The following is a 16,504-nucleotide window of genomic DNA, read 5'->3' as shown; positions in this document are numbered from 1 at the left end:
GTATGACGTGTGATTATGGCTCCACCACGCGCTGCGCCGCCTTCACAGCGCCAAGACGCGCAGGAAACACGCACGCACGGGTGAGCATGCCCTCTCTTTAGAGAGCCGGCTGCCAAGCATCCCCAGTGCACCGCCGCAGGCAGGCACCTCGGACTGCATACGGCTCCCTCCCCGTGAAGCCTGCTTTTTGTCTTGACTGACGATTTCATTCTTTCTCATGTTTGAAGCTGGCAACCACCCTCGAGTCCACCTCCTCCTTCTACATTCAATTATGTTACTTCTTAAAAGGTCGCGGCTTTAGCCCAGCCCCTCAGCAGCCCCCATCTGCACAGGCTCACCCCCTGTCGGGCCCAGGCACCGGGGAGCTGTGCCGGGTATCAGCCCTCCCGCCTTCCCTCGGTGACAGCCTCCCTCTCTGCCCCTCTCCCCTTCCCTCGGGCTCTCCACCCTCGCCCTGAGCTCTGCACTCCAGCCACACAGGACTGTGCGGAGTCTCCCAAACACTCCAGGCTATTTCACACCTGATTCTACCACAGCACAGAGAACATCTTATTACACTGCTACACCCATTTTCTTCTTCTCAACTCTGAGCCCCCATGCAGACTCAGCCCATCCTGTACCTGTGTATCCACTACACACAGCACACTACCTGTATACACAGCACTCTTAATAACTCCTTGTGAAACTGGCAACTTACAAACTCAGTACAAAGGCTTCTAATTAAATAAGGTCTTTGAAATATATGTAGAATCTGGTTCCTTCAGTGAAATGCAAGATTTGAAAGTAAGCCATAAGCACAGAAATGCAAACACTTCCTTTTCACTAATGACCAATTAAGGCAGAACACCTTTTATAAACAACCAGCATTTAGAATAAAAGTATAAACAGCCTTGAATAAATCTGTTAATTAAATTATTGCACATATTTATCAAAATTTTTTTTAGTTACCTTAGTCTTACTAGATCCACAAAATTACTCTGCCCCAGGAAGAAGTTTTTGGCTAATATCTGTTTCTATACAAATATCCCACCATTTTTATAAAACAAATCACCAAGCTTACTAAATTTAAAGAAAACACTTTAATAATATATAAATTACTGGTGAGTGCCTGAAATGTCCATTTTCCTCATTATATTTGGCTCCAAGTCATTCCCTTAATAGTTGCTGAGTACCTTACTCTGCCAAGTTGGGTTTTAGGTGCTGGAAATACATCAATGAAAAGAATTGAAGCCCCTAGGCTCACAACACATATTCCACTAGGGAAAGACAAACAATTTACAAACATACAACTAAATATAATAAACATGCTAGTCAGTGATAAGTATTATAGAGAAAAATAAAGCCAAGTGAGGGAGGACAAGGTTGGAATGGTACTATTTAATATGGTGCTGCCTGCTAAGGTGGTATCCGAGCAGAGACCTGAGGAACGTGAAGAAGTGAGCCACACGGACACACAGTGGAAGAGTGGGACAGGCAGGAGGAACAGCAAGTGCGAAGGCCCTGGGGCAGGAGCACATTTAGTATACTGAAGCACCGCAGGGTGGCCAGTGCAGGGGGACGTAGATATAGATGAGGTCACAGACCACAGTGAAGACTTGAGATTTCACTCTGAGCAAGAAGAGAAGTCAGCGGAGGGGTGTAAGCAGAAAACTGACATAATTAGCCTCACTTTAAAAGGACCACTCTGGCTACTGTACAGAAAATAAAACATAAGGGATCAAGGGTGGAAGCAGGAAATTCAGACCGAGAGGCTTCTGCAGTGATCTAGGTGAGAAGTAACGGTGGCCCAGACCAGGACAGCGGTTCTGACAGTAGTGGTAATGGTGGTGAGAAGTTGGACTCTGGATATGATCTACAGGCAGCAGCAAGAAAATACGCCAATGGACTGGATGTGGCATGTGAGACAAAGAAGAATGAGGTAACAGAGTTTGTAAAATTTTAAAACCTTGTATTTTCCTAATGCCTCAACACCCGGACCTGTGAGCATCCTCTCCAGATGACTGGGTGCACTGGGGACAAGGCTGGGCCCTGCCTCCTTGCCCCGCCCTGGGAGTGACCCAGTGACAGCCAAGCCCAACAAAAAAATGCCCTCACGCTTTCTGCTTGTACTTTCCACCCCTGACCTCAAATAAAGGCACCTGCCCACGGTCCTCACTCTCTCGGTGCCCCACCTGCCTGCTGAGCCCACTCCCTGGACGCTCCCCGCCGTGTGGCGCTCTGCCGCCCTCTCAGGACCCTCTCCCAGGGTAGTTTTCGTTGCCCTGGTGGAACGATCCTTGAAGACCCCACAAGGGGGACTTCCTCCTCCATTCGCAACAAAACACCAAGGTTTCTGGTCTGAGCACCTGGGAGAGAGGGGTCATTATTTTCTGCACCGGGAGAGACTGCAGGAAGTGCAGGTTTTCCAGACAGTTCTGGCAGGAGTGATGATTCTCAGTCCCTTCACATGCTGGGCAGTGGCTTCTGTTCTCACTGCGATCATGAACTAGAGAAACCCGTCTTGAAGAGGAATGGAAGCTGCTTTGAGCTAGACAGGAAATCTATAAATGTTCACTACTGGTGACAAGAAAATTCACAACTGCAATTCCCTTGTAGTGCTACTCAGTCACAAATGTGCAGGTTTAATGCCACCCTCAGGGCCTTCACTGCATGTCAGTGACTTCACACGAGCAGAGAGCTATCGTCACATAACTAGAAGCCCAAACCTCCACACTTTGCCACTAGCCTTCACTACATCATCTTCAGAGGCTGGCTTCCCTGAGAAGACTAAGGCCTTGGACTACTAACTGATCTCGGAGTCACCTAATGTCAACGTGTGACTTGCGACCAAGGCTCGGGCCTGGAAGGGCGCTCAGGAAGAAGAGCAGGGCAGACTACACAAACCGCAGACCACACAACTACCCGGCACTACATGACTGAAGGAAGTCAGGTGTATCTCTGTAAAGTTAGTCAAAAGCATATAGACACACACGTGTCTAACAGAGAATGACCCAGGACAGAACTTTTAAAGAACTGTTAATCTAAATCAAAGGAAAAAAGCCAAAAAGCCAAAAAACAAAACCAAACCAAACCAGGTAGCTATAAAAACAAGGTATGCTGGGGGAGGGTATAGCTCAATTGGTAGAGTTCATGCTTCGCATCCTGGGTTCAATCGCCAGCACCTCCACAAAAATAAGTAAATAAACCTAATTACCGCGGCCCCCCTCCTGAAAATTATTTTTCAAATGAGGTATGTTAACCAATGAATATATTCTTCTCCAACTATCTTTCGGCTTCAACCCTTGGTTAAATTGACTTTTTGGGCCCCACTATATGGAGGAAAAACAAAACAAAATAGCCACTTCTCCCAGGAAAAGAGGCCACATATCTGAATTAACATCTCGGACTAAGCAAGGAGGTTTTTCGGGACACTTGTTCAGCACATCAGGCAGGGTGTGAAATCAGGAAACCTACCGCTGGCTCAGTGCTGGATGCTGTAGTGAATGCTTCAGCCACGTGCTTCTTATAACGTTGCGAAGTTCATGGTTATTGCGAGCAGACAGCACGCCAACCACCACATCATAGTGACTCGATTTCCACTGAGGAAGTAAGGTCAGCTGATCTAGAAATGAACAACAATAAATCAGAAGTGTCATGTCTCAATGACTGTTGAGTTCAATATGTAACATAAAAATGTTTATGATAATATGAATCTATGTTCATGTTTGCAGAAAATACAACTAAATACAAAAAAATTTTTTTCCCATTGTCTACATTTTGGTGTAGAGTCTTTTTGCTTCCACACCTAAGTATGCATCCATGCTCACATTAAGTATGTAAATTCTTCAAAGCAAATAAGGTGTGTCTGAGAAGGATCAGTTTGGAAAGTCAATGTGACATAAACCATACAACAGTAGGTAGTAAGAGTCAATTAGACTGTAGTCAGAATCCTGGCTCTTTATTTAACTTCTTGAGCCTCAGTTTCCTTAAATAGAAATGGGTACAATAATACTTCTCATAGTTGTAAAAATTAAATAAGATAATGTGTATAAAGGTACTGGTTTGGTACCAGGAAAATAGGAGGCATTCAACAACCACTAACAGCAACAATCAATGTGCTTTCGACGGTGAAGTCCCATATTAATATTAGTTATTAAGTTCAGGAAATGAAACTGAAGGACTACTGGAAAGAATCAGAATGCTTATTTATGTCAATAAATTCTACAGCCAGTAAACATTTGTCACTTAAATATTCTGAAGAATGAAGAGGGGGAAAAACATTTCTAGTTTAAAAAAAATCAAGTGGCAAGTCTTTTTTGCTGTCATTTTTATAACTCGTTTTCTTTACTGTCATAATTAATGGGCAGGATTAGATTTTTAAAATTTGCCCTTAGATAAAGACAGAGGGAAAGATACTCTGTTCCTGTTTTTCATCACCAGTGTCAAAGCTGGAGAACTACAAGCTTATATATAGCTCTGATTACGGACCCCATTTCATCTCTCTCTCCAAGGGTGGAAACTCCTCCAAAATGTTTCCAAAAATAACTTACTGAAGGCCAGAGGTCTTTACTATACTCAATGCAATGTTTTCATACACCATAGGATCTAGGTACTCAGGTAAAAGACAACAAAAGCAAGTTGATTATTTCTTCAAGGGAGAATAATTTCAATGCTTATGTAAAACTGTCAGTGATAACTCATTCCACTGCTCCCCAACTTTTTCAGAGACATATTAGTAGGAAGCACGTTTTATTGACAGAAGCGAGGCAAACACAGTAACCAGACACACCTGACATGGATTCTAAAGCCAACACGCTGCATAGTATCAGCAAGAAGTTATTTAAATCCTTGTGCCTCAGTTTCCTAATCAGAGAAAACTGATACCAAGAAAAGTCTTTATTTCATCTGTTTCAAACTGTCTTCTCCAAAGAATAAGAAGTTTTCAAAGATTAGAAGAGCAAACATTGTATGTATCCTAAATGCCTCATTTATCTGACACTGCAAGAAAACAAGGTTGTTGCACAAAAGTAAAATTTCAAAATAACTGAAACATCGCTTTAAATGCCAAACATCACCATCTTATTTGTGATGGGTAATCAAGATAAATCTTTTAAGGATGGATTACATGAGACATATTTTAACCACCTCCTGATGACAAGATCGTCTTAAACATGTCTCCAATTGCTCTCTCTCATCCTTAATTCCAGCCACAGCTTCTGCTCAAGAGTATCTTTCACCAAGACCTATAAGGGTACCCTAATGGTTTCTCCCAGACTTCTCCATATCTTCAAAGAAGGTTCTTCTAAAAATAAATAAATGAGTGGATATGAAGATACCCACGTGGTACATGAAAACCTCACGGGTTACAGCTGTAAAGTACTTTTTGATCTTATTCCTCCTCTCTGCCACTGTCAATCCTCTCTGCTTCTAATCCATGTCTAAGCTGCTTCTGTTGAACTGCTTTACTTTACATGTGTTTCTTTTTCTTGCAGAAGAGAGGTACACAGCAGATTCTGGCCTTTTAAAGAACTACTTCCAGATATATGGAAAAAAGGGTTTCTAAAAGACTCAACCAAAAAACTGCTAGAATGAATAAACACTTTTGGTAAAGTTACAGGATACAAAATTCTATACAATAACAAACGATCAGGAAGAGAAATTAAGAAAACAATTCCAATTTCAATTGTATCAAAAAGAATAAAATACCCCGGGATAAATTTAACCAAGGAGGTAAAAGGTCTGTACACTGAAAACTATAACACACTGATGAAAGAAAATGAAGATGAAAGTAAATGGAAAGGTATTCTATGGTCATGGGTTGGAAGAATTAATACTGTTGAAATGTCCAAACTACCCAAAGCCACCTACAGATTCAATGCCATTCTAATCAAAATTCCAATGGCATTTTTCACAGAAATAGAACAGACAATCCTAAGATTTGTATGGAACCACAAAAACCTCAAACAGCCAAAGCAAACTAGAAAAAGCAGCACAAAGCTGGAGGCACAGGCTTCCTGGTTTCAAACTATAGTACAAAGCTACGGTAGTACTGTATTGACATTAAAACAGATACACAGATAAATGGAACAGGATAGAGAGCCCAGAAATAAACCCATGCATGTATGGTCAATTCACTTACAACAAACAAACCAAGAACATTCAATGGGGGAAAGGACAGACTGAAATGGTGTTGGGAAAACTAGGCAAGGACATGCTAAACATGAATGAAAGTGGACCACTAACTTATGCCACACCCAAAAATCAACTCAAAATGGATTAAAACCTTGAATGTAAGACCTGACACCACAAAACTCCTATAAGAAAACACAGACAGTAAGCTCCCTGACATCAGTCTTGGCGATGATTGTTTGGATTTGACACTAAAAGCAAAGGCAACAAAAGCAAAAATAAACAAATGAGACAACATCAAACTAAAAAGCTTCTGCAGAGCAAAGAAAACCATCAACGAAATGAAAAGGCAGCCTACTGAACAGGAGAAAACATTTGGAAATCATATATCTGATTCCTATCTAAAACATATAAAGAACTCATATAACTCAAGAGCAAAAAACCAAAGAATTTGATTTAAAATTGGGCATAGGATCTGAATAGATATCTTTCCAAAGACATCCAGATGGCCAGCAGGTAAGTGTGAAGGTGCTCGACACCACTAATCATCAGGAAATGCAAATCAAAACCACAGTGAGATTTCACCTCACATCTGTTAGAATGGCTATCATCAAAAAGACCAGAAACAACAAGTGTTGGGCGAGGACTTGCAGAAAAGGGAACCCTTGTGCACTGCTGGTCGGAATGTAAACTGGTTCAGCCACCGTGGAAAACAGTATGGAGGTTCCTCAAAATACTAAAAGCAGAGTTGATCCAGCAAGTCCACTTCTGGGTATTTAGCTGAAGGAAACGAAAACACTCACTAGCAAAGATACATGAGTGGGGATCCTATGTGTGATAACAAACACAGGCTTGTTCACTGCAGCGTTATCTTCAAAAGCCAAGACACAGGAGCAGCCCAGGTGAATGAAGAAAGAAAGTTGTGTTCTCTATACACAATGGAATATCATTCTGCCATAAAAAAGAAGGAAATCCTGCCATCTGCAACAACATGGATGAACCTTGAGGGTATTATGCTAAGTAAATTAAGTCAGATGAAGACAAATACCATACGATCTCATTCATATGCAAAATCTAAAACAAAACACTATATTCACAAACACAGGGAACAGACTGGTGTTTGCCAGAGGCGAGAGGAAGAGAGTGGGCCTAACAGATGAAAGGGGTCAAAAGGTACAAACTTCCAGTTATAAAACAAGTAAGTACAACACAGTGACTACAGTCAAGAATACTGTATCGTATATTTAAATGTTGCTAACGAGAGCAGATCTTAGAAGTTCTCATCACAGGAAAAACAAGTCTGTAACTATACGCAGGGATGGATGTTAACTATACATACTGTGGTGGCTGTTCTAGAATACATATGTATTTTGAATCATTATGCTATACACCTGAAACTACTGTAATTTGTCAATTATATCTCAAAAAACCCTGGTTTCTTCTACCATGTACCATCAATGTAAATCAGCCCAACACCTGGGAGTGCTGTGTTACACAGTATGAAGCCCGAAGTGAATTTTCAGTAACTGCCTCTGTGAGACTGCGGCCCGGCTTCCCAGTCCCCTCACCAGGACTGGGCTCTCTATGCTTTCATCACCCTCTACTCAATGTCATAAGTATAGGGCACCTAGTTTGACTCTGGTGTTTGGAAACAGAAAAACAAAAAACAAAACCAAAAAAACTAAGAAGTAAACACAAGGCAAAAAGAAATAAAGACAATTTACAGAAGAAGAAATGCAAATAGCCAACAAACCTATGGAAAAAGTTTTAATTTCACTAGGATCAAGTTTGAATTAAAGCAATGAGATACCACTTTTCTCCTAGATTCAAATGGACAAATTTTCTTCTTAAACTGTAATACCCAAATGACTGGAATTTTGATAGTTATTTCAACGAAGTGGCTACTTTCCTCTGCTGCTGATAGCAAAGTAATTTGGTACGGTATTCTGCAGGAAGATTTGCCAACTTATATCAAATAGCTCAGAACTGGGGCAACGGTATAGCTCAGTGGAAGAGTGGGTGCTCAGCAAACACGAGGTCCTGGGTTCAATCCCCAGTACCTCCAGTAAATAAACAAACAAATCTAATTACCTCCCCCTCAAGTTTAAAAAAAACACAAAAACAAAAAAACCCAAATACCTCAGAACAGCATAACTCTTGTCCAGCAATTCCACAGCTAAAGAGCACATTGTAAAGAAATAATCAGTGATACACTGAAAGATCTCTATCCATCAGTGTCATTTATTAATAGTGAAAAGCTGAAAACTACATTCATGCACAAAAAAGGCACTAGTTAAATTATGGTGTATCTGTATGCTAGAATACTATGCAGCCATTAAAATTATGTTTTAAACATACCAAATGCAGTTGTACATCATATTAAGATAAGCAGGCTATATAAGAACTAGGCACATGGGTTCCATTTATATAAAATACAAAAGAAGGCAAATCTGCCATCACAGACCAGGTAGCGGTTCCCACTGCCAGCAGTGACAGATGGGAACATAAAGGCAGCTTCTAGCAGGCAGGATATAGCTCAGTGGTAAAGTGCATGCCTAGCATGCACGAGGTTCTGGGTTCAATCCCCAGTACTTCTGTTTAAAATAAATAAATAAATCTAAAATAACCTCCCCCATTAAAAAAAATTTTTTTAAATGTGGGAGGGTAAAAAGGGGGGAGAGTATAGCTCAAGTGGTAGAGCGCGTGCTTAGCATGCACAAGATCCTGGGTTCAATCCCCAGTACCTCCATCAAGTAAACCTAATTACCTCCCCCTTCAAAGAGAAAAAAGAAAATGGAGACATTATTACCAATTCTGCAGAAATAAATTATTAGAAGACAGTACTATGAACAATTGTCTGCCAACAAATTGGATAACCTAGATAAGATGCACAAATTCTTAGAAAAATTAAAAAAACTACCAAGACTGAATCACAAAGAAACAGAAAATCTGAATCGACCTATAACTGTCAGGAGACTGAATCTGTAATCAAAAATCCACCCCCTCCCCTAAAAAAAAAAACCCAAAAAGAACCAAAAAGAAAAAAAAAGGAAGCGTCTGACGTGTTGGTAGTTTTCTTGTTTTTCACTTGGGTGCTGATTAGTTGGGTGTATTCCATCTGTGAAACCACATCAAGCTCACATTTACATGTACTTTTTCTGAATGTACATAAGTCCAAAAAAAACTTTTTAAATACTAAATAATTCCCCCAAACATGTTTTATATTCATATGCATTCAAAAACTGCTCAGTACAGATCATTTTTCTTTTTAAAAAGTAATTTCAAATTTTTCTATAAAGCACTTGTTTTACTTTAATAAGAAAAAAATTCCATCATAAGATCATCATGAAATGTGATAAGATTCATACTTTGCCAATTTTATTCTTTTAATTCATTCTTTCAAATTACTGAGCACCTCCTATGATCACCGTTCTAGATGGCAAGTACATAGCAATAAACAAATCTTCATAATGTTAAGAATAATTAAAACCCCACCCAGGCTTCCTGAAGGCAACGACCATTTCTCTTCTTTAATATGTAATATATCCTGAGAGTCTGGCAACCGCGAGGCTCTGCACTGGAAGTGGACATCCAAAAGTTTATGAAAGACCAGTGGAGGCTGACTTCAAAACCGATGGTTCAATATCAGCCCAAAGTATCCAGGTGGCAGGTGCTGTGCTAGCAAGCATCTGCATGGGTTAACTTCACATGTAGTGGGGAGACGGCGGGGGAGGGAGAAATTAGGAGTTTGGGATTAACAGGTACACTACATATAATATATATAAAATTACATATATACTATATATTTACTATATGTAAAATATATATATACTATAAATTTACTATACATAAAATAGGTAAACAACAAGGACTTACTGTACAGCACAGGGAACTATATTCAGTTTCTTGTAATAACGTGATGGAAAAGAATTTGAAAAGAAAAAATACATGTGTATGTATAACTGAATCACTATGCTGTACATCTGAAACTAACATTGTAAATCAACTACGTTTCAATAGGAAAAAAACAACAAAATAAGCACAAAGATTCTTAAAAAATCAGACCAAAAGTTCCACTCTTGTGTACATGCTCTCAGATGGCATCAATCACAGATGGACAGAAATCTTGAAAAGAAGAAAACATGCAAGTTCCTCACAGACCTACGGAGAAGGACAATTACACACAATGCCAGCGTGCTCTTGTCAATTTCAGGTCCCGCTCAAAACACTTCCCTAGTGTCTGCCACTGTCACACTACCGCTCCTCCCTAAAATTCACAGGGTGTTCACTACGAATCCGGCACTGTCCTGGGTGTTTTATTAACCGAATCTTCACAATAACCCTATCAGGTCATCATTTTATAAATAAGAAAACCAAAACAGAGAGACAAGATTAGCATATAAGGATCATTTTGGACAAACCAGCCCCAGGCCAAACTACAAAGCCAGCTCAATTTGTCTCTGACCTTTGACTTACTCCAACAAACTGCGAGCACCTTGAGAGCAAGGACTAGGTACCTAGCACCATACCTGGCGCTCTAAGCATTTGTTGAGCGGACAGGCTTCTTTCCTTTCTCTTTGGCTCCCTTCTTTCCAAATATCCTAGAAACAGAAAGTTTCTTCTGTCACATCGTTTTTCTAAATTAACTGTTAAATAATTCCTGTGAAGTCATTACCCAAAACCAGTATGTTCTAATCAGGCTCTCCTGTATCTCTACTCCCTGGTCCAATGCTTGTCTCCGCCTCCGCTTTCCTCACCCCAGGGGCACTGCGTTTCCCGGCAGGAGCCCCGTTTCCTCCTCACCAGTGGTTCTCCCGTCTGTGCTTCACCTGCTTAAGGTGAGCCACCACATCAGATGAACAACGGGGGTGGGGGGTGGGGGGGGGTGAACGTGACCGGCTCACTGCAATCAGGCTCCTGCCCAACCCTCCCTTCTTCACAGTGGCCTCCTCCGATCGCCCTATTTAAAACAAGAGCACATCCTTCTCTATCCTCTTCCACTGCTTTATTTTTGTCACCACACTTGTCTTTCTCCCCTATGACATTTAATCATTGTTTTCTTATGTTGTCTCCCCTTCTAAATCGTAAACTGCACGAGGGCAGGGACTCTATCTTGGTTGAGCTGTAATTCCACACCTACAACAGGAGTTGGCACAGAGGAGGCGCTCAAATATTTATCGAGTCGACTGCAAGTCAGAGGGCCTTTTTCAATACTCAGGGAAGGTAAATCTCCCTTTCAGAAAAGACTGCCATGACTTAATAAGACTGAAGACAAAAGAAGGCAGCAGAGTAAAGAGAACAAAACCAAATCTTCAAATGTTAATTCAAAGGAAGAATACTTAACAAAATCTTGGGTTTTCTCTCTCGCTTCAGGCTTAAGAGATAAGCGCAGAGTGTAAAAATGTTCAGATGTTTTAGTTTGAAGTGGTGACAACACAATGAGAAAAGCAGCTGTGGGGAATTTTAACAATCAACATGTTTCGGGGGGAGGGGATAGCTCATCGGTAGAGCGTATACTCAGCATGCAGGAGGTCCGGGGTTCAAGCCCCAGTACGGCCATTAAAACAAACAAATAGAACTAATTACCTACCATTCAAAAAAAAAGTTTAAAGAAAAAAAAGATGTTTCTACTGCTTTTAGTTTTCAAAGTACCAAGTGAAAAAGGAAAGTTAGGAGTCTGCAAAGTTTCACTTAGAATGAAAATACTCCATTACTTGACTAGATGCACAATATCCAACTAAGGTCAAAGTTAATTTATGTAACGAGTACTGATCACCTCACTGGCCCTGTTCCTTTCCAAGGTCTACTTCCTAATTTCCTTAGTCTAGCCTGGTCTCATTGGATAGCAGATAGTGTCTAGATGATGACCTAAGAGACAGGGGAAAACTTATCTCAAAAAACTAAGAAATTTCCAGGCTAACCTACTGAGTTTTAAACTTGATTATAGGGTTTTTGCTTGTTTATGGACCCTAAAAGATACACAGGTCATAAATATCCCAAGAAAGCTCTCCAAGTAGCTTCCAGTAGAGCTCACTCATTATCCAAAAATCCCCCCCAAAACAAAACAAAAACCCTAAAAACCAAACCAAAACAAACTTGTAAAGTACAAACAGATGTTACAAAACATTTTTTACATATAGCACTCTTTCCTCAGCTCAACTTAAAAAACCCTAAAGAAACAAAACAGAAAAGCCTAATCTGTTAACAGGTTAAATGCCCTGTAACATTGCGTTTTCAATTAAATCATTTAAATGGTATCTTAATTCGACTCAGGTGACACAAATAACCTTTTCAAAGAGCTTGTGGTTTGTCTAATAGAAAAGGATTTTCAGAGATTGCTACCAAAATAAAGAACTTCAATTACAACAATGAGTTTCTATACTTTCTAAGTTAAGGCATAGAGCCATCTCAGAATTACAAATTTTTAATTCTAATTCTCAAAAATATTAGATAACAGAACAACTGTTTGGGGGCAAGAAAAAAAAAATCCCCAGTGTAGTTAAAAACAAAACAAAACAAAACAACTATTACCTCATCTTTAAAACTGCCTTCTAAGCTTCTTTCTATGTCTTAGGGCAAGCCCTTAAAAAAGAAAAGGAAAAAAAGGAGGGGGGAGCCTTAAGTAGTGTTCAGAGCGGTGGAATTCATTAACAAAAACAACAAAAAGATCCACTGGGCGGTGGGCAAAGCATTGTTTCTTAAGCTGGGAAGCGAACGTGCACAAAGCCTTCTTTAACACGAGAGGGTAACTTTTTGAGCAGACGGACAGGATCGTTAAAAAAAAAAACTTGATAATCTCGTGCATATTTCATCAGGAGGCTTTGCAAACCAAATTTCCAGGAACAACTCACTCACGCCCTATTTCATACCTAGATTTGCTGAACCGACTCCCATCGCAGAGTTTGCAAAGGATACCGAACACTGTGTACCCTTCCAGCAAAGTTACTCCTTAAAAGCAAAACCCGGCCACCTCTGAAGACACGCACCAACGTTAGACGCGGCGCTCAGACTTCCGAGCCCTGAGCGAACCGAACCGACAGCTCGCGCCGGGAGCAGGCAACCCGGCGTCCGGCGCCCGGCGCGAGCGGCTGCGGCTCGTGGGGGTGAAGGGCAGCCGGGGCTCCGGCCACTCGGGCCAGGCCTGGGGACGGCCGGAGAAAGGGCCCGCGGGAAGGGCGGGGAGGTGAGGAGCGGCCCCAAGTTCGCCTGACTTCCACGCCCTGGGGATGAAAAGGGCCGTTTGTTTCGCCGGGCCCGCCCGCCCGCCGCCCGGGACTCCCCGCCCGCGCGGCCCCCGGGCCTCACCTGCCGGGCCGGCCCCCGAGGCGCGGGCGGGCGGCGGGGAGCTCAGCCGCAGCCAGAGGTGCAGCGCGGCCCCGAGCACACACGGGCACAGCAGCACCAGCCAGTTTCGCATTGGCCGCCCCCGCCGGCTCCACCTCGCGCCCCCGCCGCGCGCCGGGCTCTCCCGCGTCCCGGCGGAGACGGAGGGAGCCGCCAGAGACAGGCCGAGGGGCGGCAGCCGACTCCCCCGCGACCGCTCCGGGAACGCCCTCCTCGGGCCCGCCGCTGGCTAGGCGCCTCTCCGCTCGCGGCCCCGCGCCTCAGGTTCCTCAGACCGCGGGCGGCGGCCGGAGCCCCGCCCCCTCGGCTGAGCCTCCCCCTCAGGCCCGCCTACCTTTTCTCTCACTGGCTCCGCCCCCTTCTCTCGCGTCCCCTCCCGGTCCCGCGGGCCAGCCGGGAGCTGAAGTCCCGCTCTGGGCTCAAGAGGGGAGCGCAACCGCGACCCGGACGCTAGGAAACCACACTTCCCATAATGCTGCGCACTCTCTTCCGTCACGCTCAGCGGTCGCGGATGCGAAGCGCGAGGCCCCACCCCGAGCACGCGCATTCCGTCTCGGCGCCTACTGCCCCCTGCTGGCGGAGATGAGGTAGCGCAGGACGACGCCGAGCTCAGGGGCCGCCCCAACCCCGGGACTGGAACACAGCGGACGTAAAGGGTGCAGGTTGCCTAAGATTTAAAGGCGATCTGAGGGAGAACTCTCGTTTTCAGTCACGCCGAGCTTCCTTCTGCCGAATGCCAGTCTCGTGTGGGAGATGGGAGCTTGCTGACGTCTCCTTGGCCCGAAGTGCCGGGCGAGGCAGCCCAGTTACCTGTGTCTTCAGGAACGACTCATCAAGTATCATCAGTTCTGGTGCAGGCAGACCCGGCTCTCTGCCCGGTTCTGTCCGCTAGGAACTCGGGAGGAGTAAGGCCGCGCCCAGGGGATCAGGCTGTGGAGACGGGCAGCTGCGGTTCAATGGAGGGTAAAGTCCCACGTGCCCCGGTTCTGAACGGGCGCGGGCAGGCTGCGAGCAGCACAGGTGCGCGCACCTGCAGTGGGACCCGGGCGGGAGAGGAGGTGTCTTAGGCACGTCAGCACCAGTTTAATTCCAGCAAAACGATCCTCCATTAAAATGACTGGCTTTTTATTGGATTGTTTTGTCGTAGGGTCTGTACTAGATTAGATTTTAAAATTTCTTTTGTATAAAAGCGATGAGCCTAAGGATATAAATTCCTTACGTTTGTACTACTTAAGGAAAATATGAAAAATAATTAATACGAGGTCAGAAGTCACTTGTCCCTTCAGAGAGATTTGCATATTCGTTAGTTATCGATTGCTAGCTAGCAAATTACTCCAAAACTCTTTTTAAAGAAAACAACAATAATCATTTACTATGTCTCACGGTTTCTGTGAGTCTAGAATGTGGGATCCGAGTTCTGGCTCGGGGTCTTCCACAAGGTTGCAAGCTGGGCCGTTTCCTAGGCGGCTCCCTTCCAGAGCTGCCGAGCTGGTGTTCTCTTTGGCCTAACTGGGCCTCTCCAGCAAGCTGCCTTATTGTCCCCTCCCCTGGAGACCTGCTTCCCCAAGAGCTGGAGACCCAAGAGACCACTGCAGGTGGTCGCTGCCCCTTATGATGAATCCCTGGAAGACACACACTGTCACTTATGTAGATTCTATTGGTCACACAGACTGGCTCAGAGTCACTGTGGGAGGGGCCCCACAGGGTGGAACACCAGGAGGCAGAGATGATTGGGGGACATCTTAGGGGCTGGTTACCCCAGGCTATAGTGCAAATTTGAGGAACACTACTGTTTCTAAACAGCAGGGGAGTCTTTAGGACCCCTACCTACTCACCATGGCCCCTGAAGACCCCGAAGAAAAGAAAGAGCAATTTGTCATTCTTGCGGGAAAGGTGGAATTAGTAGCCTGAGATCCTTGTGACTTATGAGCAAATGTCATCAAGACCTGAGTGCCCCTTTCCCAGGGGCAACTGTGCACACATTGCAATAAGGAAGGAGAATATGTAGTGGCTACAAATGTTTTGTTAGACATTCTTCTTTGTTTAGAAAGTCTGCTGAACTGCTTTCTCCATTTCAATTAAAGAGATTGTCAAGAAAGTAATAATTGGTTGTCTCTAAGGGTGTTCTGTTTTTTATTGTCAAGAAAGGCATTCACATGCCTCTCTTGATGTCTAAAAATTTTCATCTTGTGATTGAAGAATTATAATAACTTAATCCCCAAAGAGGAATAATCCCTGATTCAGGCAGATCTATTAATTTATCAAATACTTATTGCACACCTCTTATGTGCCAGGCATTTTTGTAGGTACTTGGGATACACTGATGAACAAAACAAAGATGCATGTCCTGTGGTGATGCGGGCAGGGGCGGACTGTAAACTGCAGATATAATAAAGAAACACATTTTACCAGCAAGTGGAAGATAAGTGCTACAGAAAGGGGGGAGGGTACAGCTCAGTGGTAGAGCACATGCTTAGCCGGCGTGAGGTCCTGGGTTCAATCCCCAGTGCCTCCATTAAAATAAATAAAGAACTTAATTACTTACCCCCCACCAAAATAAAGTGCTACAGAAAATAAGAAAAGTAGAGCATGGTATGGGAATTGGGAACATGGGACTGCAATGGGACAGACTTCATTATTAAATAGCAGAATTAAACAACTGTTCAGAATTACAGTGAGCACTAAAGGGAGGGATAAACAAAGCCATCCTAACACATTAACTGATCAAGATGTGCCTTCCAGTTACCAAAAAGCTTTCAGCTAGAGGAAAGCTCACTGCTGTCTGCCAGGCCTAGGACAGAGAGTCATGAGTAACCCTTTAGCATCATTAGATCTCACCACCATGGCGGGAGCTGCCCATACCACCTACTGATAGATCCAGTCAGCCCTCCACCTACTTGTTACCTGTTATCGCCTGATAAGCTTCAGATTCACGTGGGTAAAGATCACAAGACAGACAAGGTCTATAGTGGAAAGGATAAAATGTTTAAACCCGGAGATACTGTAAAAGACCTGTGGAGTCAAAGTGCTCACAGACTAAGATGTGAACAAG

The 16,504-nt window shown here is 43.4% G+C and overlaps 1 protein-coding gene across 7 annotated transcripts in view; it reads right to left on the bottom strand.

The window, feature by feature from the left end:
• The window catches only part of B3GALNT2 (beta-1,3-N-acetylgalactosaminyltransferase 2), a 50,819-nt gene extending 37,077 nt beyond the window's left edge, over positions 1-13,742 (bottom strand). For 4 of the 7 annotated variants that reach the window (XR_010381807.1, XM_064487845.1, XM_064487844.1 and 1 more), the window contains exons 1-2: positions 13,414-13,741; positions 3,454-3,601 (exon numbers count right to left, since the gene is read on the bottom strand). Coding sequence is in view for 6 of the 7 variants with exons in the window: in XM_064487845.1 (XP_064343915.1) it covers positions 3,454-3,601; positions 13,414-13,525 (260 nt within the window). In the remaining variant the exon portion in view is untranslated. Of the gene's footprint in view, positions 1-3,453; positions 3,602-10,637; positions 10,669-13,413 lie in introns of those variants that run through there. The other 3 variants (XM_064487848.1, XM_064487846.1, XM_064487847.1) reach the window with 3 other exon arrangements.
• Positions 13,743-16,504: the final 2,762 nt, after the last annotated feature.

This window comes from Camelus dromedarius, chromosome 8, assembly GCF_036321535.1.
Source record: "Camelus dromedarius isolate mCamDro1 chromosome 8, mCamDro1.pat, whole genome shotgun sequence".
In the NCBI taxonomy this organism is placed as follows: domain Eukaryota; kingdom Metazoa; phylum Chordata; class Mammalia; order Artiodactyla; family Camelidae; genus Camelus; species Camelus dromedarius.
This window is presented reverse-complemented; position numbering and strand designations above follow the sequence as displayed.